We start from the raw sequence: 27,274 nt of genomic DNA on the forward strand, positions 1-27,274 counted from the left end.
CATATCATTCATACATAAAACTATAAAAACAGGAAGTATGAATTAATTTTATATTATTATGAAATCAATGCATGTTATTGCTAGAAACATAAAGATATGATGAAAAAGGAAACACCTGAATCTCAAGAACACAGAGTTTGCTATCATGTTATATTTTTCTTTATTTTAACTCAGACCATTGTATTAAAAAAAGCATACTAGTTATAGTTTGATGTCCTGCCCTTTTCAATTGTGTTTGAATCTTGATCCCATTATACTAAACATTTGAAATAAAATAGTTAGAAACATGTGTACCATTTTGTCATGTAAATATGCCAGAATTTATCAAATGCCCCATTGTTGAATATTTAGGTTATGTTTACTATTTAGTAATTATAACAAAGCCCTAAGCACATATTGAAAAGGTATCGCTGGCTGCAAATGAACATTTTTGCAATATTTAATTTCAGAGTCCACATTTAACTCATGTTACTGATTGACCAAGTGCCATTGATGTCACACAAAATTTTTCATTATCATCATTAGTTTAGATGCATTTTTAAAGTAAATTTATGTCCTGGCATGTGGCGTTCAAGTTTAAATAAAATCCAACATAGGTTTGAATTTTTAAAATATGTTTCTCAAAAGCATATTTTTACTCTCAAACAGTACAGGATTCACCAGCATTTTTAACCTGAAATAGCCCACTACATGTTTTCTGATTTTATTTCTGACTAGAATTACTAAAATTAAAACACGCAGAAGGTAGTATGGTCTTACTTTTTTTTTTTTTTTTTTTTTAGTATGGTCTTACTTTTGAAAAAATGACAAGTCCTTTAATAATAAAGAAAGCAAAATTACACTTTTATTATTAGATTTCAAATCTAATTTTCTGCTTCAATATGAATAACAAAATCAGATTAATTTATATATTCTGCCCTAAAAGCTAAAAGACTTCCAACCTATTTTAACAAAGGCTAATGACCAAAACAGTTAAGTAAGGTGTGGTTTTCAGCACTAAATTTTTATATCTTACGTATCTCTGCTTCCCACAAATAGGAGCTTTAAATGTAAATTAACCAAAACTTCCCAGTTCAAAATGTTTTCAAATATAATTACAACAAAAATAAAGGTCATTGTAAAGCGAAGCCAGGCACAAGTATGGAACAAATATTAAAGACACACTTTTTTTTTTTTCACTCAAACCAACCACTTTGAGATAAATACCATAATAACTGCTAGTATCCTAATACCAGAAAATGTTAAGATATAACGGGAATATTGAAAAGGCAAGAAACAGGAATGGAAAACAACTAGGAAAATCAGGATATTAATATGATTTAAATGAGAAATAAAAAAAGAGAATATAAGCTGATGGGAAATCGGAGGCACCTAAAGAAACAATTTGAAGAATATGAAAAACTGCATGCAAAAAGGTATACTGTAAAAGTTAAATGCAAATATACTAAATTTTAAATCATTAGTCATCCTATTTTGTGACATAGTTTCATCCTTAAAAAGACTTTCTATGAAGGAAGGGTTTCCTTACTCCCTTAGCAGCAAACATTATTATAGCAAATGTGTTCCATCTACTTTAAAAAATTCTTAGAAATAAAAAAAACCTTTGGAAAACATCAGACTACTCAGGAGATCTTTAGGGCTTTGGAAAACCATACATAATTGTTTACACACACACACACACACACACACACACACACACACACACACACACGTGTCAATGCATCTCCAAAACAGAATTATCTATTTTCTAAGGGTGAGGAAGTAACAGATCCAAATGTAGACTACTCTTTCAAACATTCAAAAATGAAGGGAATAAAAAATGAAAATGACTTTCTAAAAGAACAAAAGTCTTTGAGGGGAGGTGGGAAATTTTTGTTTTGAAAAGACAATACATGAATATGTTTGTGAGCTAACCTGGGGAAGACATAAAGAAGTTAAAAGTTCAAGGTACAGGTTATGGTGAGGATAGCTGGGGAAAAGACTAACAAAGGGGAAAGAGAATTTTAAGACAATAATCACCTTTTTCTCCATTTCCAATAAAACTAGGTATTTCTAAAAATGAATATAAGTGTACGTTTTAATAGTGATGAAAGTAGTTTGGTACTAAAAAAAGACATATTTCCACAAGAAGCTTAGTCCTTGAGGCAAGTATACATAAATAAACTATTCTGGTTATTGTACACATTTAGAATGACCACTTTCTTCTTTTGGCACAAATAATTCTTGTAAAGTTTTATGAAACTGCATCTCTCAAACAGTCGGTCTTCCACAAAGACAGAAGTTTTGACCATTAGTTTTTAAAATTAAACACCTATGATAGCAAAACTGAAAACATAAAACAGAGCACCTATGATAACATAACTGAATATTTATGATATGTATTATATAATGGATATTTACAACACACATATAACAGTTATTTATAAATCCATGGCTAAATCCTAATTTTGCTTCACAAAAACATATAAATTCTCTACCTGCAGCACTCATTCAATATTTAATTGAGGTCCTACCTATTTGGCAGGCACTTGGTAGGGCATACCAAAGCTAGGGAGCCATGAAATTACATAAACAGGACTGGACTCTATCTCGTAGGTAATGAGTATCTTCAAGGCAACGTAATCAGGACAGCGTCATGATTTCAAGTGTAGTTTAACAGAAACATTGAATGCAGGGAGATGACTTAGGAGCTCATTTAACACACCTGGTAGAGATGAACGCCTTGGAGGTAACAGTTATAAAGATGAAGGTGACATTTCTAATATAGTTTCAGCAACCCTTAGTCACAATTAAATATGGGTTCAAGCAATAAAGAGAAGGCATCAGGGGTGCCTGGAATTCTATTATAACTCCAGCTTCTTGATATGTGTATGGATGCTATTCACCATTGGTGAGCAAGGTGAAGCTGCCATTTCTGAAGCAAAATGATACCATAGAGAAAAAGCATACACTATGCATTCAATAAACAAAAAACAGTCTGTCCTGGAGTTACCTAACTATAACCCTAGGGAAGTTCTTAACCTCTGTTCCCTTCAGCATGCATTTCAGATTGCTCAAACCCTCCTGGTCCTAGCTAGTAGTGATAAGTCTCTCTCCCCTCCTGGGCTGGAAGTTCTCACTCGGCTCTTTGAGCACAGCTCCCTGAGTAACATCCTTCACGGTCTGGCCTTCCACTGGCCTAACTTCATTCCCTACTCTCTTCTGCAGAGATCCTTTATTCTAGGAACAAAAAGTATTTATCCTGCCACAGTCATTTTCAAGGCATCATTTTCAAGGCAAACCTTTGGCCCTTTCTCCCCCAACACTGCCCTTCTCTATTTTCAAAACCATTTTCCATTTTCCTGCTTTCTCCTCTCAGCAGAAGGGATACTTGATGAGTAGGAACCACTCCGAGGACAGCCTCAGTTTTTACAGCGGGCCATACAATCTGATTGCAGGGAAATCTCTTCAAATGGTCAGTGGGGAAGCCATACCATTTTGTAAATATTTTATTCATCGCTCCTGGTAAAAGACATAGGTTTTTTAAGAAGATTTTATTTATCTGACAGAGAGAAAAAGAGAGCATAAGCAGGGGGAGCTGCAGAAGAAAAGGGAAAAGCAGGCTCTCCATTGACAAGGAAGCCCAATGCCTGGCTCGATCCTAGGACCCTGGGATCATGACCTGAGTCAAAGGCAGACACTTAACCGTCGGAGCCACCCAGGCACTCCGATGACATAGTTTTAACATTATTTCCTCCATGACAACATATCTGAGCTCTCCTCTGCCATCTCTTGATAGATCACCCTTGCAATTCTATTAGACCACATATTACAGCACTCCCAATTTGTCTTATATTAGCCTCCTCATCAACAATGTCAAAAATCCCTAACATTCAGGACCATGATTTTGCTCTAACATATATCTGATACACATACGCACACAACACTCACATATTATTATATTATTATGACATAGCCATCAGCTTTTAAATGCATCTAAAAAAAAGCAATATTAATTCTATGTTCTTTGTATGGCATTTAAATAAAATTATGTTCTCACAAGTGTTTAACATACTTTAATAATATTAGGGGGGGCAAGGCTCTGATCTTAAATCAGCTAGACTCACCGTGCTAAGGAAATCAAAGGCACAGAAGGGTGGCTTGGAAAGCAGTTTGATTCATTCATTACACATTTACTGAAAACCTTTTTTGGGGCCACAAGAAGCATCATATGCATAAACAGATATCCCCTTCAACACAAGAAAAGCATCATATTTATAAACAGATATCCCCTTCAACACAAGAAATGTTTGAAAATTCAGAGACGGCTTTCTACTGGAGTAGTTACTAAGAGGGGCAGACGTCCCTACTATATGTGTGAGAGACATGTATGCAAGTCAGAAGATAAGTCATGAGAGTCCTAACCAAACACCAACAAAAGCATCAAAGCAACTGAACTGGAAGAAAAAAGTCCTATGTCAAAGGAACAAAGGCTCCAAAAGGAAAAAAACCACAAACCTCATTGTTTATTGAAACATTAGTATTTCATCAGTACTGGATAGAAATGCGAGGTCACGAGCTTCCTCCAAGTCACAGATTTTCAGGTTACCATTCTCAAGAGAGATGAGATTAGCAGTCCAAGAGAAAAGCTAATATTGACCTGTGATGAGCCAGCTAGCAGACAGTTGGTGCACACGATCGGATTAAGAGCATTCAGGAAGTGGTGGAGTCCACATTCCACAGTGCCCTCGTGCATACTTAGAGCTCATTCTTTCTGAAACACCTAACACCCAGGCAAAATATCTTTTAAAAGTCTTGCTTTCCCCCCCTGTAGCACCATTACTGAGGCCCCTGAAATCACTAGGACCAGAAAATTCTCATCCTGTTCCTTAAAATTCTCTTCAATAAAGCCAGTAATCCAGCAAAACTGTTACTTACACTCAATAGGGGTGACTGTTAAGAATACATATTTAAAGCAAAAAATAAAATAAAGGAAGAAAAGAACTGTGGACGTGTTTAAAAGCAGTGATTAATATTCCCATTCAGATGATATTCTTTCTTCCAGCTCTGTTATTTCACTTTGACAACATTCTTTAAAGTTTTGACTGGGGAAAGAGATCTTCTAAGAAGGTCCTTTTGTTCAGAGATTTGCAAATAGGATAAGCAGTAGCTCATCCCTGTACCTTTGCCCTGACTAATAACAGTGATTAGTGTAATAAAAATCTGATTTTTAATTGAGTTGACACAATCTATCACCTAAGCTCCTATGTGAACACTTCATTGCTTTTATCTAAACCAGAAACACCAGGCCTGAAGCAGATTACGTTAAAGAAAGACATCCTTTCTGGTTCATAAGAGTTGATGTACTGAAGAAAACTTCGTTAACTTTTTAAAAATAGTATATCCTTGGGCACCTGGGTGGCTCAGGGGGTTAAGCCTCTGCCTTCAGCTCAGGTCATGATCTCAGGGTCCTGGGATCGAGTCCCACATGGGGCTCCCTGCTCAGCAGGGAGCCTGTTCCTCCCCTCTCTCTCTCTGCCTGCCTGCCTACTTGTGATCTCTCTCTGTCAAATAAATAAATAAAATCTTTAAAAAAATAATAAAAAAAAATAGTATATCCTTTCTCAGTCACAAGTTTAAAATGAAGCTAATTTAGGAATGACTGTAAACCAAGATTAGTTTATGCCTCTCTGAGTTTTTTTTTTTTTTTTTTTTTTTTTTTTTTTTTTTTTTTTTTTTTTTTTGTTTTTAAATCTTTTTTTTTTTCCCTTTTTATTTATTTTTTTTTCAGCGTAACAGTATTCATTCTTTTTGCACAACACCCAGTGCTCCATGCAAAACGTGCCCTCCCCATCACCCACCACCTGTTCCCCCAACCTCCCACCCCTGACCCTTCAAAACCCTCAGGTTGTTTTTCAGAGTCCATAGTCTCTTATGGTTCGCCTCCCCTCCCCAATGTCCATAGCCCGCTCCCCCTCTCCCAATCCCACCTCCCCCCAGCAACCCCCAGTTTGTTTTGTGAGATTAAGAGTCATTTATGGTTTGTCTCCCTCCCAATCCCATCTTGTTTCATTTATTCTTCTCCTATCCCCCTACCCCCCCCATGTTGCTTCTCCATGTCCTCATATCAGGGAGATCATATGATAGTTGTCTTTCTCCGATTGACTTATTTCACTAAGCATGATACGCTCTAGTTCCATCCACGTCGTCGCAAATGGCAAGATTTCATTTCTTTTGATGGCTGCATAGTATTCCATTGTGTATATATACCACATCTTCTTGATCCATTCATCTGTTGATGGACATCTAGGTTCTTTCCATAGTCTGGGGTATTTACCCTAAAGATACAAACATAGTGATCCGAAGGGGCACGTGTACCCGAATGTTTATAGCAGCCTCTCTGAGTTTTTTCGTTTTGTCTTTTTTTTTCTCTTTGGGCTTTTTTTTTAAATTATTATTATTTTTAATAGTTAGAAAGGTTTATCTGAACTGTGAGAGCCTCCATCCATGTGCTAGCAAAAGATGCTGTTTTCTTTTCAGGTGTTTTACAGCCTTAGCGCAGCAGAAGGGAAAGGATGTTTATAATATTGTGACTTCACGCTCATTGTGGGATGAATATATTTTCTCATATAACCCCCATACTTCTCTCCTCTGCTGCCATGCCCCGCAAAATATATTTACTTTTAAAATCTGGAATAAGTTTCTCTCTCTCTGGTTCGTTTCCATTTTGTTCTTTTCCACATTCTTTACCTGTGGAATCCTATGATATTGCAGTCGTAGTAAGAACAGTGTCAAAAAGCACCTATTCTCCTTGCTAAAATAAAATGAAAACTCCTTAAAGAATTATTCATTTGAAAATCCAGGAAAATGTTTATCTGGCAAAGTCTAGAGTTCCCCCCAGATCTCTCCTGTCGTTTATCTGGCAAAGTCTACAGTTCCCCCCGGATCTCTCCTGTCAAACAAAATTACCTGACCAATCTCCAGTGTAGAAATTACCTGCTACAAGAAAGGAAATGTTCACAGAAGAAACTTTTGAAGTAAAACCAAACTATGTGTACCTTAAAAAACTTAGCCTGTACCACACACACACACACACACACACACACACACACTCTAAGTTGTAAACTGAGAAAAACTTCAAGATCTTTAGTACGAATTCTTCAGCATTAAGATTCCTTCTTCATGTCCTGATTTCCAGCGATGAGGAATTTAAAGGATAGCTGGTTTTATTTCTTGACAACCTATTACTAGGAGAGTCATCTGGTACTTACAGAGCCAACCCAATCATCTTATCTTTGCTCTGAGATAATTTAGAATAAGTCTGTTATCACTTCCAAATGGCCACTAGCTTACTCTGACTGACTTCATTGCTCCAAAGTAAAAGTGCCATTTCTCTGCCTTTTTTTTTTATTCAGCAGGATTTTTACTTTAAAAAAAAAAAAAAGAATTGCTACGCAAAAGCAACCAAGTTGTAGCTGACAAAGGGTGTGAGTCTGCAGTGGCAGCCCACCCCCAGAGAGCTTCTCATAGCACAGGGACCCAGAGATGTCCTGAAGCACTCCTCAGACCTCTCGAGACCCTTCACCGAGCAGATCTTCCTGCTGCTGCTCCTGTTTACGAATTCTCTCTAAAGGATGACAACCGTGCCTGGAGACAGCGTGATCTGACCAAGGAAGAGCAGGATTCTGCTGACAACCCCCTCTTCCTAATGCCGTCAAGTGGGGTCAGCTTCATTAGTGGCCCCATCACTGCTCAGTCACTTGAAATTGTCACTGTGGTGACAAGTCATCCTCTTTCCACATTCATGTGATTGGCGTTAAAGACCCCAATGTAGGATTTCATGGTTACCTACATCAAATTCAGATCACCTCAAAGGTACACAAAGGAAATTATCTGGGAAGATGCTTCAAGGAAATTTTTGTGTACCAATTTCTGGGGTTAATTCAATCACATTGACTCCTCTAATCTCAGGTGTAGAATAAGACTCTTGTCTTATTCTTTTCACTGATGGCTGTGGACAGTAATTTGGTGTATTTTGATCCTAACTGAAAAACAAACTTTATTACTATATAATTTTCTGTTAGTTGCTTGATCATTATTCTGCTATTTTTTTCACTTGATAAGAACAGTCTGCTGGGTCATAGGGTAATTCCATTTTTAGCTTTTTGAGGAACCACTATACTGTTTTCCACAGTGGCTGCACCAGCTTGCATTCCCACCAACAGTGTGTGAGGGTTCCTTTTTCTCCACATCCTTGCCAACACTTAATATTTCTTGTATCTTTGATTTTAGCCATCCCAGCAGGTGTTAGGTGATATCTTATTTGTAGTTTTGATTTGCATTTCCTTGATGATGAGTGATTTATAGCAGCATTATTCACAATAGTCAAATTTGAGAAGCAGCCCAAGTGTCCACTGACAGACAGATGAATAAAGAAGATGTGTATATATACTTATGATACAGTATGGTATGTTATATGGTGTGCATATCATAAGATGTGGCATGCATATGCATACAATGGAATATTATTCAGCCATAAAAAGGAAGAAAATCTTGCCATTTGTAACAACATGGATGGAGCTAGAGAGTATAATGCTAAGTGAAATATGAGAAAGACAAATACCATATGATTTCACTCATATGTGGAATTTAAGAAAGAAAACAAATGATCAAGGAAAAAAGACAGAGAGAGAAGCCAAGGAAAAGACTCTTAACTACTGAGAACAAACTGATGGCTACCAGAGGTGGGGTAAGTAGTGAGACGGGTGAAATGTGTGATAGTGATTAAGGAGTGCACCTGGCATCATGAGCACTGGATGACTTATGAAAGTGCTGAATCACTATATTGTACACTTGAAACTAATATTACACTGTATGCTCACTATAATGGAATTATAAAGATAATAGTTAGCATAATTAGAGCCTTGTTTTTTTTACCTTTCAGACACATTCATACTAAAATGTCCCCCCCAAAATTGGCAGACTTGTAAAAAGATTATTTTTCTATCCATTTGAAAGATTTTTTGATCAAATATAAAAATGTGCATAAGGTGATATATGTCTAACACACAAATATAGATTGCAATGTAATTGCTGCTATAGGATAATTGCTCATTCTTTGATCATGAAAAAAATTAACACACAAAGTATAGGATTGCTTTTACCTACCTGCCTTTTAGAACTGTGCTGTGCTCTGGTCTAGAAAGTACATAATTCAGGCCAGATTGTACTTTCAAAAACATTTCCCCTTTTAGCTACTGATGTATCATAGATATCAGAACACTGCGCTTTGAAATAATCTGCTGATATCATCTATTTTTCAAAAGAGAAGGGAGGCTCCTCCTTCAGTGCTCATGACTAAGGCTATCTGTATGAAACAGGCTCCGGGTTGCTTAGGAATTCATTGGCTCCTGGCTGTTTGTTTCCCACTTCACTTCGAGCAGTAACCTTCAGTCTGCTTGAGATACCATCATTCATCCTCAGAGCCATGGAGTGTCATGCTACATAAAAAGAGATTATTTTTTGAAACACCTTTAAGAGATTCCTATCAAATAAAGGAAGACCCAGAGTTGCATGTCTAACAGAAAGTTAGAACATTCATGTACTTCAACAGTCACCCTGCCCATTTTTTTAACATGGCTTAAAAAAAAAAAATCAGGTTTTCTTTTGTTTTTCCAAATTACTAAAGGAATATACATTCATTGTAACAAGGCAAATAATTCAGAGCCATATAAAGTCCCACTGCCTTCCCCCTTGTTCCAACCTATGCTCGAGGATGACCCATTATAAAACCTGATGTGTATCATTCTATGTTTTACTATGACTTTTAAATAATCTTAAATAAACATATATACACATAACACATTCCAGTTTTATAACACAACCTATTACAGATCTGATGTTGTTCAGCAATTTGTTTTTTAACTTAACATTCTTTTCAATGACATCTTTCAAAGTCAATATACAGTTTGACCACATTGTTTTGAGTGACTGCATAGTATTTCATAGTATTAATGTAAAATAATTTATATAGCCATTCCCCCAATGAAGAAAAATTAAGTTTTTGTTGAATGTTTGCTACTACAGTGTTAGAGTTAACATACCGGTACATATTTCTCTATATATTATTTATTTCTGTAGGATAGATACCTACACGTGGGAGTGATATACCAAAGAAAATACAAATTCTTAATTAAAAAAAAAATGTTACCTTCTTACTCTCCCAAGAGACAGAGCCAACAGTGTTAATGTGTTCCCTTTCCCCAACAACTTTGAGAATATTGGATATGGATATTATCAATGTTTCTAAATGTTGACCAGGTAGTGGATAAAAAAGAATCATGTATTATTGTTTTAATCTGCACTTCTGTGCGACTAGTTTAAATATTCAGCTGTTGTTTTGTTGTAGTCCCTATAAAAAGTTATATTCGTCACTTCTCAATAGACAATGAGTTTTTTCTACATTCCTTTTTTAAATCCTGAAGGGCACAAACTTTTGTACTATTTGCTTTGTAAATGCCCCCTTGAAACTACAAATTGTTAACTTACCTTACCTACTGGAAGACTTAATCTTGTAATTTTATTATATGAATTAAATGAAGGATGTTATCCAAATCTACAAGATTCTGATTTTTAATCACCTCACCTAAATTCAATCTTAACAATCAAAAGAGGTTTTTTCAACCCTGCAACCTACTATCACAACCAAATTACCAAACATTAACAACCAAGGGAGCAACCAAATTCTATACAGATTATCAGTAAAGGGTAACATTGTAAGAGGATGGCAAGGGGACCAGAAGGCTTATCTGAGGTGGTAATAATTAAGATTGTGGTGTCAAGAAATAATCAGGTGTGTGCAATTAAGGAAGAAGAGGGGATAAGGGAGGCATGGTCAAGAAACAGATGGGCCAACCTATCTAGAAAATAGTAAGGCGGAGGTGCCTGGGTGGCTCAGTGGGTTAAAGCCTCTGCCTTTGGCTCAGGTCATGATCCCAGGGTCCTGGGATCGCATCCCGCATCGGGCTCTCTACTCAGCGGGGAGCCTGCTTCTCTGTCTCTCTCTGCCTACTTGTGATCTCCGTCTGTCAAATAAATAAATAAAATCTTTAAAAAAGAAAAGAAAATAGTAAGGTGGGAGAGTATAGACAGAAAGTGAAGTCAGTTTGGGGATAGGAGGTAGGAATCATGAGTCTTGCTGGCCAAGTTTGAGGCCCATCATACATCAAAGTACGGATGAGGATAAAGCTACCATAGAAGTAACTCCAGAGTCAAGGAAGGGGCCACTGCTGAAAATACAGATTTAGGAGACATTGGCGTCAAGATGCCACTGAAAGCCATTGAACTCCATAAGATCACATAGAGGTCATCCAAAGAAGTGAAAACGTCAGAGAGTGCATACACTGAGACACAACATCACAGTTAAGCACCAAATGTTCTTCAAACATACAGTTACTCAAAATTACACTCTGATGTAAAGATAGGACTTTGATCATTAGATATGTCTGAAGTTTTGATATGCATTATTTTAGGGAATCCTTTACCGAGTTGTAAGGCAAAAGTTTTATATTAAAGTACCAATAATAATCCCCAAAACATTTTTTGTGAGTTAGATACTTATGGGTGAAGTGGCAGCATTCTGAGTGACTCATGATTACAGATATATAGATACAAAGTGTTCTGGATTCGTGAGTAAACACAGATTACTATCTGTCACAAAGCCCTACATGATGCACATCAAGAACTGGGTAATGCAAAGAATTTTTAAAAAAGATTTCTTATGTGAGATGGTAACTTAAAAACAAACTTAAGGATTCTGATTCCCATGACCTTGAGATTGAGTCCCCTCCTTAAATTCTGCAACCCAGTTGCTTTGCTGGTCCTACCCTAGTCCTAGCCAGGAGACTCCTTTAAATTAGTCTGAGAACATGTGCTTTTTTTCATTGATTCAAGTGATTAAGAAAGTGAAAGTGCATATGTCAATTAAAATGTTGACATCAAAAATAAAAAGTCTCAATTTAAGGTCTGAAGAAGGCTTGAAAATTGACAAAAGTCATGACCTAATAAAAATGAAAGTAAATAGATCTTGATAATTTTAATTTCATAATTTATTTTATATCATGTAATTGGTTCTTAGAGGGTTACTTTTCAAAGTTAAGAAGAAGTCCAACACTGTAACCAAGTAAATCCAATGTATATTGAATTTTCAGTTCTCTTCAAAAGTTTCTTTCCTCTTTTGACAATGAAAGAGAAAGGGTGGCTTTATCATGAAACTGCAACAAATTCACAAAAAACTTCAAAGATCAGTTTTGTTTTGAAGCCATTAAGCAAGTGCCAGGGATTTTCCAAGTTAGTAGCTGAAACTCTTAAAATACTTGCTGGCTTGGAAAATCATACTTATATATTAAATACAAGTTGAATTTCTTAATCCATGAATAAACAATTTCAGCAGATAATCTATTTTATCATGCATTAAACATATTATTTTTAACATGCAGATACATTATAAATATGAAATGCATAAAATCTTGATTAAACCCCAAGTAATAAATACACAAGATTACATGAGTGGGGCACCTAGGTGTCCCAGTGGGTTAAAGCCTCTGCCTTCAGCTCAGGTCATGATCTCAGGGTCCTGGGATCGAGCCCCATGTCAGGCTCTCTGCTCAGCGGGGAGCCTGCTTCCCCCCCCCTTGTGATCTCTCTCTGTCAAATAAATAAATAAAATCTTAAAAAAAAAAAGACTACATGATTAACCATTTTATTCTAAAAACAAATAGAGCAAACTGAATGAATATAGCAATTAAAAAAAAAGAGTAAAACAAAATGGACTTAAGAGAAACGCAGTTTGCTCAGGCACAAAATCAGATATTGGGGAAAGTTTACTTTTAAATATCACTTACATTCCTCAGGTTGATTGGCTCAGTCACACAACTGTTCATAGAAAATTTTGCTTGCAACAACAGCTAAAAGCATCTTGTTTCACAGTTCAAAAAATTGTAATTACAAATATCTGCTATTTTTATTCCAAAAAATACTATAATTAAAATTAAATTTTTCATATCATTTTAAGCCAACTAAATAAACTTTATGTTCTAAAAACTTAATTTCAAATTCCTGTCTTATACAGAACATCCTAAGAAAATCAAGATGAATACAAACAACTAAGTCTATACTTTACTTTCCATAAATAACTATACAAAAACTTGAGAAAAGAAAGAATCAAGTACTGTATATTTATTCAATAGTAGAAGAACGAACTAGCACATTTTTAATGTCAGACATGTAGCTATCTCCTCATTCAATATGGGCTAGATAAATAAATAAAACTAATAGAAATGCAGCAAAGATTAAAGAAATATACTCATTAGAAAATAGAGAAATGATCAAAGTAATACTGTCCACATAGAAGTCAGAGAGGCCATGGACAGCAAAAGCCTGTAAAGAGAGGAGCAGAAAAAGAAAAAGACAAGAAACAAAGTTGACTTAAATCAGTAGCACAGTTATACTGAAGGCAATAGGATCACTATTAAATTCAGCATTTGCAAGAGAAAGAGTCTTACTTACCTGAAAGAGGAACATACACAATACATAAAGCCAATAAGAACAAAAGAGAACAGGGCTTCCGTTTCCAATGACAGTTCCACATTTGGTCTGAGTGAAACATCCTGCAACAGAAGAAAGTAACCCTCAGGCCACTCAGTATTCAGTAAAGCATTAGACAATCATAGTCAAAGTGTAGGTTTACAGCAGAGATCGGAAAATAGAAATCGTTTTCAATCTTGCTTCCCAATAAAGAAAGAACTTTAAGCTAATTAGGCAAAAGAAAAAAAAAAAATCCATGCATGTTATTTGCCACTTGGTGGCACCTTCCTTATCAGAGAATATACATAACACATGTTTTCCCAATGAAGATGGGGAAATATTCAGATAATTCAAGTTCATTTATTAAAAAATAAAGCAATTTCAGTTTCAACCTTCAGCATAACCAGTCACATGCCCATCTGTGTGGCAAGAGAATTTTCTATCTACCTCTTCTATAACCTTCCAAAAATTTAGACTTTAAGAAAATGTTTTCATTTTATAACATCTGCTGTTTTACAAATGGAAACATTTAAAATAAAAATAAATTGTCTACTTGTCTTTTTGCCCCTAAAATAAAGCAATGAAGCATTAATATCCAAGAAGAAAAACTTCTTTATATATAACAATAGTTACCAATGTTTTTAAGTCACTAGTAAACACCACGTATTATAGAACCAGTAAATGACATTAGATGGAGGGCTGGTGCTTTGAAAACTCTCAATTATTTGCCTATACAGTGACCTCATCTTTAAGCTCAAAAGAGTACCTAATAATAGTTTAGACAGAAACATCCATTTTATCTTGGCTTCAAAGAGTGGTATGATACCATGCATTGACTCAACCCCATCACAAGAGGCAAGCCTGAGAACAGGGCAGCAAGTGTAAAGGTCAGTCACCATAAGAGCCATAAAAGGATCAGTGAGCATGACAGCCATCAGGCAGGAAGATGGTGAAGTAGCAGTAAGAAATCTCCAGATCTTAAAATCTTCAAAAGGAGTTACCATGGTTCCAGGTGATAATTGAGAGTCTTTTTATTTCTAAAAAGAGAAACAACCAATAAGATACTGTAGAATTCCAGTAATACTTTCTTTACCTGAAGGTTGTTTATCTGGAGCAAAATCTGGAATACCAAGCACAAAACCAGAAAAGTAGGAAAGGGAATGCTCAAATAAGCAAAAATAGACATCAAGTGATTCCTACACTTGCCTCAAGCCTTCATTTCCAGTCCATCTTTACTGTTAGAAACCACCTAAGCAGCAAAGAGAACAAGCTCCAGAGTCAGACAGATCAAGGTTGCTACCTGTTAAACCATGCAACACTTGGGAAATTCACTTGACCACCCTGCACCTCCGATTTTTTTTAAATTATTTTTATTAACATATAATGTATTACTTGCCCCACGGGTACATGTCTATGAATCGCCAGGATTACAGATTTCACAGCACTCACCATAGCACATGCCCTCCCCAGTGTCCATCATCCAGCCACCCTGTCCCTACCCACCCCACCACAAGAGACTCCTAATCTCACAAAACATACTGAGGATTGCACCTCCTATTTTTCACCCGTAAAACAGAAAAAGCAATAGAACATAAACCATATAGTTGTTGGATGATTAAATCAGAACATGTCAAAAAAATCGGAGCACATCTTTTAAGAACAGTGCCTGACACTCAGCACTCAACAAATATTAGTTATTATTATTGCTACCACCATCCTGGGCATACTAATACAAGTATGGTTATTCTGTCCATAGTAAAATCAAAAGAAAAGGCTTAGACAAGAATGGACAATAGGATGTCATAAACCAACACCAATCAATTGATTTTGTGACTACCTCTGGGTCACCTGGGAAGAGAAATGGAATGGGTTATTCATGTCTGCCGTGAATACAGAAATTCTGAGGCCTGTCTCATACTCATGCCATGTTTTTATATTCACCCAACTAGAAGTTCTAGCATCACAGAGCTCCTACTGGAAATTCTAAACTAGGCAAAGCTTAAGATCTGAAGAGTACTTTTCTGTATGGAGGGCATGTTTTAAAATACCTCCATCCAAGATGTTTGAAATTTAAAGCAATGTTAGCACTTATGAAAAGCAATATGCCACAGTACATCATCATAATAATATAATAATAATGAATGTGAACTCTGGAACAGCAGAATTACAACTGCTGCTTCTATTTATTGTGTGACTTTAGAGACAAGTACTTAAAACTCAGGACTACTTCCTCTACTGTAAATAGAGTATCATCCACCAAAAAGGTAGAAGTAATACTGCATGTCACTTAGTAAGGGCTTTAAAAAGGGTAGACAAGGGACGCCTGGGTGGCTCAGTGGGTTAAAGCCTCTGCCTTCAGCTCAGGTCATGATCCCAGGGTCCTGGGATGGAGCCCCACGTCGGGCTCTCTGCTCAGCAGGGAGCCTGCTTCCTCCTCTCTCCCTACTTGAGATCTCTATCTGTCAAATAAATAAATAAAATCTTAAAAAAAGAATGAACTAGAAGAGGAGGTTCTGCTTTAAAAAAAAAAGGGGGGGGTAGATAATAGGGGTGTCTGGGTGGTTCAGTTGGTTAAGCTGCCTTCAGCTCAGGTCATGATCCCAGAGTCCTGGGATCCAGCCCCATGTCAGCTTTCCTGCTCAGAGGGGAGCTTGCTTCTCTCTCTCCCTCAGCCCTTCCTCCTGCTTGTGTTCTCCTGCTCTTGCTCTCTCAAATAAATAAATAAAATCTTTGGGGGAAAAAGGGTAGACGATAGGCTTCTGTTACATGGAAAGTTCACTCATTTGGAAGAATGGGTTCATTTCCCACTGATGGTGGACGAATGAGGTGTTTCCCATTCATGCCATGGATGAATGAGTATGCTTCTAAAACAACAACAAAAACAACAACAAACACAGTTATATATTCAAAGAAGTTTAGAGTTGGGAAGACCAAAGATGAAATCTAACCTTCTCATTTCACAGAGGAGGAAACTGAGGCCCAGGGAAATAAAGGGGCAGAGCCATCAAAACTGGCTGCCTGCTGTACCATCACCAGTCAGGAATGTCAGCCCAAGAGAACTCCCAGCTTCTTAATCTTTGTGGCACATGACAGTTTTCCTTTATCAATATGTGAATGATGGTCTCCTCTCAGATTTAGGTGCTCTCTCAACAATCCTCAAAGAATGTTTGTTAGCTTGGCAGCATTCAATTCCATTTCTTTCACCATGCAACTTTCTTTTGCTACAACAGGTTCTGACAGTTAAGGATTCCAGACTCAATCCTGAAGCTGTTTTACAAAAACTGCCTGCAATCCTTTCAGACAAAAGCTGCAAATGACCCAGTACCTCGTCCATTCTGGGTCCCAAGACTCCATCACTTTGTATTAAAAAGGAACCCAGGACAGGGCAAGCACTTGGAACCAAACTCAAACCCCATGACAAGTCAACTTTCATCCAGTTGACTGTTTACTGAAGAACAGAAACAAATAAATTAAGAATAGAACGGAGGAAGGAAAGCACTGTGTGTCTTCTCAGGGGATCACTTAGAAAAGACACATCCCTGAGATTCAAATAACTTTCTCACAAGAACGGAAAATCCTGAACAGGGTTACTAAGGTTCTAAATGGGAACGACAAAAAACATAACACAATCTTGTATCACTTGAGTTGTAGCCTCAAAGTTCTGAAGAGAGCAAGAATATTTTTTTTTAAAGTAAATGAGAGTCATATATAGACCTCTGCCACCTGAACAGAATCTAAAAATATAAAACCTATCTCTGCAAAAACATTACAAAGCTAAACTACTTGACCAAGATCATGTAATCAGTGGTGGCACAGCCAAAACACCCACTGGGTCACCGGGCTTCCAAGTCACCTACCTCTAACTGCAAATTTGTTCCCCTTTTCAAATGGCATAGTCTACAAAATACAGTATGCTTGAGTCCTATTTCAGGAACTCTAGAACTTAACCCTTCCATAGGAATTGTTTTTAACATCAGAATGACCCCTTGTAAATGTGACTTAAGGCAAACACATCACTGAAATAATCTGTAATCTCGAAAAGCTACCATCTTGCACCTTTTTAATCCTGCTGGGTCCCTTAAAAGTCAAATTTAAAGAGAAATTAGTGAAAACATTTTGAAATCAGTGGAGAACCTGACATGGCACTAATTCTATTACCTGTAACGGTCAGAATTACATTCATTCCTCACCTCCCAAGTGTATTTCTGTATCAAATCTTGTCAGAAAGGGACATGAGGAGTAGCACAGAGACTACCTTAATTCTTCTAGAGTGAAAAGAATGAATTTGGTTTATTCAAGTCTGCTCATAATTGGGAGAAACTGGGTAAAGGGTGCACTGGGTCTTTACTATTTCTTCCAACCTTATGAAATCTACAAACTTCTCAATAAAATTTTCGATTAAAAAAGCAATTGGGAGGGAGACAAACCATAAATGACTCTTAATCTCACAAAACAAACTGGGGGTTGCTGGGGGGAGGTGGGATTGGGAGAGGGGGAGCGGGCTATGGACATTGGGGAGGGGAGGCGAACCATAAGAGACTATGGACTCTGAAAAACAACCTGAGGGTTTTGAAGGGTCAGGGGTGGGAGGTTGGGGGAACAGGTGGTGGGTAATGGGGAGGGCACGTTTTGCATGGAGCACTGGGTGTTGTGCAAAAAGAATGAATACTGTTACGCTGAAAAAATAAATAAAATGGAAAAAAAAAAAAAAAAAAAAAGCAAAGCCCGGAGCCCTGATGTATATAATTTACATTCAGATGATTCAGGAAAAATACTGTGTGTGTGTGTACAGAGAGTAGTGGGTGGGGGGAAGAAGAAAGGATGGAAAATAAAGCAAATGGGATAAACATTTACATTAAGTGATTCTGCATAAAGAATAAACAGGTGTTCTTTGTATTATTCTTGCAACTTTTCTGTAGGCTTATAATTCCTTCTAAATAAATTTCAACAGAGCCATCCACATTTCCACTGAAGTGTATCACATGAAGTTTTTCATGACACTCCCATCACTATTATTTTTTCATCATCACCAGCTTGATAGAAGTAGCATCTCATTTGGATTTCCTTTATTTGGATCGGCATGTTCAAGTTCTTTTTGTAAGTTTTCTATTATAATAGAAAGATTTTTCTTAGCGATTTGTGATTTTTTTTAACCAATGCTATACGAAATACGTTAAGCCTTTGTCATATTTGCTACAAATAGTTTTAAACACAGTAATCTTGAAGTTTTCCTTAGAGCATTCCAAATAATTCCATCCTGAGTAATGCTTATAAGGGAGAGTAAGATGATACTCAGGTAGTCACGTTCAAGTTTTATTGGCATTTTTAGTTACCACTGAAAAGTCCTTTAAATGTTAGCATCCCACTCACCAAGTATGCATCTTAACACAATCCAATGTAGATAATAAGATAAGGGCATCCAATCAGAAACGAAATGGAACGATATGGGGGTTTTTTGCCTAAGCACGCCACACACATGGAACAAAGTCTTATTCTATTTAGTCTAAAATCCAAATTGTCTCTAGAAACTTTTAATCATCCCATCAGAAATGTAAACTCTGTAAGAGATGGGCAGTTAGAAAAATGGTCAAGTTTAAGGAAGTGGTTGTCAGTTTATTTTTAATGTATAAACTGATTCTCTTTCAAATCATTATTTCCAGAAATCAGAGTGACGTGTCCAGTTAGGCAGTAAAACTACAAGCTTCTAATATTTCCCATAAGCCAAGAGACAATAGCCTCATTCACCATTCACACTGGAAAAGCACAATGTCATGTAATTTATATAAGCCATAAATGGAAAGATCAGGAGTTTCATACAGCTTGAGACCAGTTTAGCAAGACCAAGTCTTGCTAAATCTATTAAATTTCTTAGGATATGAAAAATATGTGGTCGCTACAACTCCAAATATACTTATAAAATCTGTAATACCATAACCTGAATGTCACAATATATTAATACTCTTTCTTCACAAAGAGTAGGCAGAAAATATCTGTTTGTGTGCCTGAACCCATTAAAATTAAAATTTAAAAGATAAGAGTTTGTATTCCCATTTTAACATTTTTCAACAAGATAGTAAGAATATTTATTGTGGAAAGGTTAATATTATTTCCATATATTCTAACATACTAATATCTAAAAGAATTCAGATCATCTTAAACCATTCTGTATGAATTATAAACAGCAAAATGGAAAAAGAAACAGTTATAATCTGGCAAGAAATGGAAAAAGCTCAATAAAGAAACTAAAATTAGGGTACTAAACTGCGTATCTTATGTGATTAAATATTCATATTTTTACTCTATATAACAGAAGAAGTTTTAGTCATGTGCAATTCAAATGGGCTACATAACTTAATTGCATAATGAGGAATTCTGTACAATACCTGTTGATCAGTTTCACGTGTTTTATTTAAAAATTGGTATTCACACTTTTTTCATTTCCCATGAGATCTAAATTACCTAGGAAAGCTGAAAGGAAGCTAGACAAATATCTGCTGTTGAAAACCTTACTATATTTTTAGGAAAAACCAAAGTTCAAAACAAATTCACATTCATTTAAAATATGTCGCCTGTATGAGAACCACTCTTATGTGGGACTGTTGGCTGCATCCCAAGAAAAATTATTTCAGGTTAACCTTACTGATTCCACTGGTATAAATGAAACCTTAAAACTCACAGGTGTGGAATTACTTCACATGCAGTTTTAGTAAAAATAAATAGTTCTTTCCTAATTATACTGCCTACTACCAGGAACAGTGGGGCAGAGTTGGGCTTGTGGGCACTACTCTTTTCCTATTTGAAAACTGTGCTGGGAGGGGAGAGGAGGAGAAGCTGCACAACAGGGAAAGACAGGGCCTGAGGCGCAAGTCTTTTCCTAGGTTTTAAGCTGAAAGAGGAAATTTTAATGGAAACTTAAGGACCCAGTAGCTGGGGAAGGGAGGGTGAATATCAATTTCTAGAAACCCTTGTGTATCTGTGGAAGGGAGTAAAATGTCTGTCAGGGTATCTGCACAAGATTAAATAAAACATCAGAGGGAAAATTACATATTACAAGAAAAAGCAACTTCTGAATTGGCCACAAAAATGGGCTCTTTTTAGGACAATCTTCTTTTTTGTGTTCTGGAAGGCCCAAGCCGTTCTCGGTGGCCCTTTCGCGGGGTCGCTCTGAGGAACCTCACCACGTCCATGGTTTAACTCCATAAAATCAAAACCTTTTAGGCTTCTCTGACCAGTCATAGAAGTGGGGTACATGACATAGAAGTCATGTACCCCACTTCTAATTCAAGGCAAGTCGCCTCCCGGGTACCATCCCATAAATGGCATATTCCTTCATTACTTTTTAATCTACAAAATACAACCAAGAAATTTTTCTGCGCGTTTTTTTTAACCATTCAAATAACCCAAAGATCCAAGAATAACTTCTACAGTCAAGGGTGTCAACGTGTAAAGTCAACATTTTCTCGGTGTACCAGTACCTTTCCAAGCCCCCAGGTGTTGATCCAGGATCCCTCTTTCTTGGCAGGGCAAGGCCCCTGGATAGAGGAGCTGTGGCTGTTACTCCCTGTTTAATTTGACTCGAAAACACATTTTCTCCATTCTTGAAGCCCTGCCCTTTTCATTATGCTTTACACCGCCCCAATCTGAGGTTTACCTCTCCCTGGGAAAAAAAAAGCAAGCCCCACACACATGTCACTGCTCCGCCAGGCAACACCAGCTCACTCCTCAGTGCCTCAGGGGTCAAACTGAAGACAAACCGGTTTATTCCGTCAATGTAGTACTTACAAAATCACTTAGTTGAGGTGGGGAGCGTAGGGGTAGAGACAGGTAAAGGTGTGAAGGAATTCTCAGCTGAAAGGTGAGACTTACATGTTGGCATCACTGCGCTGAGGTCCCCAGGGCCCGCACGGTCATGGTCCACAGTCTTCCCCTGGCTCTTCAGCTCTGGGTTCCCCGACGGAGACCCCGGGCGCCCGAGCGGAGCGCGGCGGCCCGACCCTCCTTCACGCTCTTTCTGGAGAGTTCATCGGGGTTTCCTGGCAGCCACTCCACGCCCGCGCAAGGTGGGAGGCCGGCGCGGCGGAGTTCAAGTACGGATCGTCGCGGCTAGGAGGAGGGCGGGGCGGCAGGTTCCCCCTTACAGACAAGTTTAAGAAAAGTTAGGGCGAGAAGGTGAGGGCGATTGTGTCTGCCTCCGAGCTGGTGCCGGGTGCTCCAGGTGATCTGGGCCGGGCGCGGGGTGGAGGGGTCTGACCCGGCAAGTCCTCGCCCCCGCCCGCGGGAGGCGGCACGTGGTCACCCTTTGTGGCTCTCGTTCCCCACCCCCACCCCCCGCCTGCGGGCTCCAGCTGCTCCCAGCGCCCGCCCACTCGGCCGGAGCTGGGGGCTCAGGTGCGGCTGCCCCGGCGGCGCGCGGCGTCTGGCCGGGCCCCGCGCGGCCCTAAGGCGGCCCCAGTCTCGACGCTCCTCGGCAGGGGCCGTCCCCCAAGCGCCGCTGCCCCACCCAGGATCGCGTGCCCCGGGGCAGTCGGACTGCGAGGCTGGAGAGGCGCTCCCCCAACGGGCAGCCGGGTCGGGATGGGCGATTGGCGCAGGGCCGGGCTCGGCTCCCGGCGGGGGGAGGGGACGGGGCAGACCCGAGGTCAGCAAAAAGCCGTGAGCCCTGAATTCAGGAGACTCTCCGCCCAAGAAACGAGAAGCTCGGAATGCGGGCATCTCCTCTCCGCCTGCTGGGATTCCGTGCTCTCAGCCCACCCAGGTCCCTGCGCGGGACCCCTCCACCGAGCTCCCGGGCACCGCCTTGCTTTTCTGTACTTCTCTTGATCTTTTCTGTCCCCTTTCCTTCCCTGCTAACTCCTGTTTTCTTTCACCTCTCCCCTTTCTTCCTTCTTTCTTCGTTCTCTTGTTCTTTTTCCTACTAAAAATCGGAGTGAAGCGGGGGGAGCCCGTGTGTCTTCCGGTACCGTCGCCCCATCGCGTGGTCTCTGCGGGAAAGGGGATGTCTCTCACCACACCCTTCTCCACCGAGGGTGAAGACCAGACGTAAGCGGAGGCTGAGAAGGCAGTTTCAGTACACCTATTCCCGCCCCCGCACCCACCGCAGATGCACCCACTACCTGCTCCCCCCTATTTGCTGACATCTATAGTTCCACAAGTAGATATTCATCATTTTGACTTAGAATTTTGTCTTCCTCATTACATGCCTCTAAATATCGCTGAGAAGTGGTAATACTTAAAACCTTTGCCACTGCCTTTAGTTTGAGTTGTTCACATCCCTTCAGGAAAGAAGAATTTGAAGGGGGAGTGAGTGCTGGGATATGAGGTGGAAATAAACGGGGGGGGGGGGGGAGCGGGGCTGGGCTGAAAATGGGTGCAGAGAGATTCAGTGAAAGCAGAACTTGGCAGGACTAGTGGCAAACTGATCCACAGTTTTGACTGAGCCCGTCCTGCCAGGATCCTCTCTACTGCTTCACTGGGTCTTAGAGATAGGACTAGATAAATTGCACTTTCTTTTAAAACCTGCATCATTCAAAAAAAAAAAAAAAAAAAAAGGAAGGGGGCTGGGAAAATGTTCACGTAACATATTTCATTCAGCAGAATTGATTTGCGAATACGAACCCCAGTAACTCACTGAGGAAAAGTGCACTGCCTGGATTCCAGTGCTCTTACAAAGTAGCTGACCCTGACTGGCAAAAAGATCTGGACACACCTCCTGGGTGATGAGAAGAGAAAAAAAAAAAAAAAAGGGACTCACATTTGGAAAGTAGCTCCCTTCCCCTGTGAACTGCCAGTTCATCCCCGAAATGCTGGAGGCAGATCTTCCAGTGATACAGCTGGATTACACAGCCAGAGCCGGAGCAGCCCGGCTTGAACAGTGAGCATGCACATGCATACATACACGGGCCACACAAAGAAGTGCCAACAAATTTATAAAACATGGATGGGCTCATGATAGAAAACTGTCCGGGTGGAAAGAAAGTAGAGCAGGACTGGAGCACAGACAGCTACTGGCAGAGAGGAAGCTGGAAGGCCGCCACCAAATTCAGAGGGCTGAAAATCCAGGGTGTATTCTTCTTGTGACTTTTATCAGTGTTTATTTTGATGAATAAACAGTATAATTAATAGAGACATTGAATTTAGTACTAAAGGGAAACTGAAGTTCCTCTGTCCAGAGCTCTCTTATTACAGAATGGGAAATGAGACCCAGAGATGTGAGGTCTGCACTAACTAGCTGGAAGTGGCCAAGGGCTAGGATCCAGGTCTTACAATTCACATCAGTCTCTATGACACCAGGATGTCCTAGGAACATTTAAGTGCCACTCATCGAATTTTCTTTAGAGCAACAGTATTTATTATTTCATGGTTCTCAGGTACAGGAATCTGAGGGCAGCTTAGCTCGGTATCTCACAAGACTGGCTAAGGCTACAGTCTCATCTGAAGGCCTGACTAAGGAGTGAGCTACTTCCAAGTTCATATGTATAGTTGGCTCCCCTCAGAATTTTAAAGCTGGGAAACACAAAGGCAAAAAATGAAATATAAATAACTGTTTTCAGGTTCTGTGGAGAAATAGAACAAAGAGGATGTATATGTACAATATAAGGAGAGATTTAAGGAATTAGCCTGTGTAGTTGTAGAATACAAGTTCAAAATCTTCAGGGCAGGCCTGCAGGCTGGAGACAGGGAAGAGCTACAGTCCAAGTCCAAAGGTAGTCTGATGGCAGGAGGTGAATCTTTGTTCTATTAAGACCTTCCACTAATTGGATGAGGCTCACCTCCATTACAGACAGGAATGTGCTTTACTCAATGTCCACTGATCTAAATGTTAACCTTGTCTAAAAAACATCTTCACAGAAACAAGCAGAATAATGTTTGATCAAATATCTGGACACTGTGGCCCAGCCAAGCAGACATATAAAATTAACCATCATAATAACTGAAACAAATACACATACGCCTGGAAGATGGGAGTAGTATATTTACATGTGCCATTATATGCTAAAATGTTCATAAAATATATATATTGTTATTTCTATATGATTCCATGAGTCATAGGTAAAATATTTCTCAAGACAGGGCCTGTCATTCATCAGTACGTTAGTGAAACCTGTATATTTTGATACTTCTGTGATTGAACTGAGGATTTGTTCTTTTCTTTGAAAGAGTTTTTTAGGAGGGGTGTCTGAATGGCTCTGTCAGTCAAATGTCTGCCTTCAGCTCAGGTCAGGATCTCAGGGTCTGGGGATCGAGCCCCATATTGGGCTCCCTGCTCAGTGGGAGCCTGCTTCTCCCTCTCCCTCTGACCCTCTTCCCTGCTTGTGCTCTCTCTCTTTCTCTGTCTCAAATAAATAAATAAAATCTTTTAAACAAAAATAAGAAAGAACATGTTAGGGAAAGGGAGAATGAACAGGAAAGTACATGATCTTTTAATGCAACAACCTGAGTTCAAAACTTGTTCCTGTAATTCACCAGCACTATGAACTCTGGCAGTTTACTATGTAAACCATAAACTTGATTTGTAATAATACTTATAATGTTTAACTCATGGGGTCATTAGGCAGCTTCAATGAGCTAACAAGACAGAGCACCCAGCATATTTCCTGGAATTTGGTAATATCTGTTGCCTTTGCCTCCCTAATGCATCATCCTAAAACTGAAAGTGCCAGAACCACATTCCTTTGCACACAGGAATCCTCTGACAACATTCCAGACAAAATGAATATTGAACATCTGTTTGAATCCTTAGCATTGATGAACACTCAACTATGAGAAACTTCCTCTTTCTGTTGATTGAATCAAACATTCATGCCATCAACTTCCATTCAGAACAAGGACATTCTATCTTCCACAAAAAGCCTTTCAAATATCTGAAGACAGCTAGCATCTCTCTCTACTCAGCTTTTCCTTATTCAGTTGCCACAGCCGTGATTAGTTTAACCATTCAGTGCCTGGCCCCTCATTACACATGTGATTCATCCTTTCCTGTGGAAACGGGAGTCAATATCAGTCCTTTTGACAACGTACTCAAGGTGGATTCCACAGCTCCTGATAACAGTAAGATCCTTACCTTTCCTGAACCGGATATTTCTGTTGTGTAAACAAAAGCTAATATTGACCTTTTAAGCAGCCACATAAATATTTATAGTAAGAATAGGAGTACCTATTATTATATTGATCTTCTACCATATGGTAGGGAGTGTATAAATTTTATGCTACAAAGCTAGTTGCTCAAGATATATATCTTAATTTGTAAATAATTCAACCCAATTTCTGTTTTAATTTCTCATTCTGCCTTAATAAGTTGGATTCCTCCCCGTTTCACCAGGCTAGCTGCTTTCTTTAGAAGGGAGGGTAGAAAAACAGGTTCTTGATTCATCTGTCTCAGCAGACATCAACCTGCTAATGTCCAGGGATGCTGATGACCTGATCATCAGTCCACATAGGTTTGTCAATCTTGTCAATGAGTCCGTGACTCTCTGTTGACTTCTTGATGGGTCATCACTATCCATCAACCTAGCCCATTCTAGGCCCTTGACCCCTCTCTGGAATCTCACAGAGATGAGAGAGGCAGCATTCAGGAAACCACTCAGTTCTCTGCTCTAATACACCCACAATCTCTCTTACTTCCTTCCCCTTCTAACCTGAGAAGGGAGATAGCTTCTCTTTCTCTGCTGTGACTCAACACTTCATCTATATCTCCACTCCTTTTAGTTCTCTTGGTGTGATGCTTAGGGTATGAAAAACAAATCCAGACACCCCAAATTCTTCCTGTTTTTTCTTCTCTGCCCCATCATTTCCAGAAGCTATGAGCATACATCAGCTTGAAACTTGTATAGGGAGAAGGAGAAGGGGAAACAACTAAAGGGAAAAAGGAAAACAAAAAGTGAATCTCACAAAAATATCATGCCTCCACAAATTCAGGTGCTCTGCAAATGATTGTTCTTCCCATTTAAAGATAGGAAATTAAAGTTCAAAGTGCTTATGCAACTTATCCAAGATCACACAGCAAGTAAGGGAAAGCTGAGCCCACACCAGTCTGATTTCCAATATTGTACTTTTCCTGCACGGCCTCTCTTCTTTGTTGGCCCCACTTACCTTTTCCCATGAGGGGTCACGAGGTTAGACATCCTGTCCTGCCCTAATGCAATAATCTGAATCCAGGTCAGGGAGTCTAGTGTTTTATTTTGTTGCATTCAATCCAGTTTGTAGAAATCCATTTGAAATTTGATTCCTGTATTAATGTTGTTAACAATCTTTTCCAAGTTTTTGTTACATGAAGATTTAATAATTCCATTTTCTGTATTTGAGTCATAAATGACAATACTGACCCAAGCAAAGTCCTGTGGAACTCCATGAAGGGGCTGCTACCTAACAGCTAATTTACTAATAGTCAATGTTGGAAGACACACATTTTCAACCAGTTCTTATCCGACTTGCTTTACTCTTCTACCATCTGTTTTCCCGAGCTGGGGCCCCCAGATGATCGCAGGACAGTATATACGTCAGGAAATTCATATAGCTTTTATACTTTCCCGATCTGCTTACCAATCTCGATGTTCTAGTTTCCATCTGTGAACGTGAGTTTGAGGATAGGACTTGCTCTTGGTGAGCTCTTACTGGCTCTTAGTAATATCTCCTGTTCAAGGGCTCAAAGTTATCTTTTATATAACCCATCCTCGACAATGTCTAGGAGGAACAGCAAATTCATTAGATTCTA

At 38.9% G+C, this 27,274-nt stretch overlaps 1 protein-coding gene across 8 annotated transcripts in view; it reads right to left on the reverse strand.

Annotated features, from left to right (window-relative positions):
- ADGRG6 (adhesion G protein-coupled receptor G6) overlaps positions 1-22,032 on the reverse strand; it is a 136,530-nt gene extending 114,498 nt beyond the window's left edge. For 4 of the 8 annotated variants that reach the window (XM_046004885.1, XM_046004882.1, XM_046004888.1 and 1 more), the window contains exons 1-2: positions 21,430-22,029; positions 13,546-13,646 (exon numbers count right to left, since the gene is read on the reverse strand). In XM_046004885.1, coding sequence (XP_045860841.1) covers positions 13,546-13,646; positions 21,430-21,431 — 103 coding nt within the window. In that variant the 5' untranslated portion in view covers positions 21,432-22,029. Of the gene's footprint in view, positions 1-13,545; positions 13,647-21,038; positions 21,165-21,429 lie in introns of those variants that run through there. The other 4 variants (XM_046004881.1, XM_046004886.1, XM_046004884.1 and 1 more) reach the window with 3 other exon arrangements.
- Between the last annotated feature and the right edge of the window lie 5,242 nt (positions 22,033-27,274).

Source organism: Meles meles, chromosome 5, assembly GCF_922984935.1.
Source record: "Meles meles chromosome 5, mMelMel3.1 paternal haplotype, whole genome shotgun sequence".
Lineage (NCBI taxonomy): Eukaryota > Metazoa > Chordata > Mammalia > Carnivora > Mustelidae > Meles > Meles meles.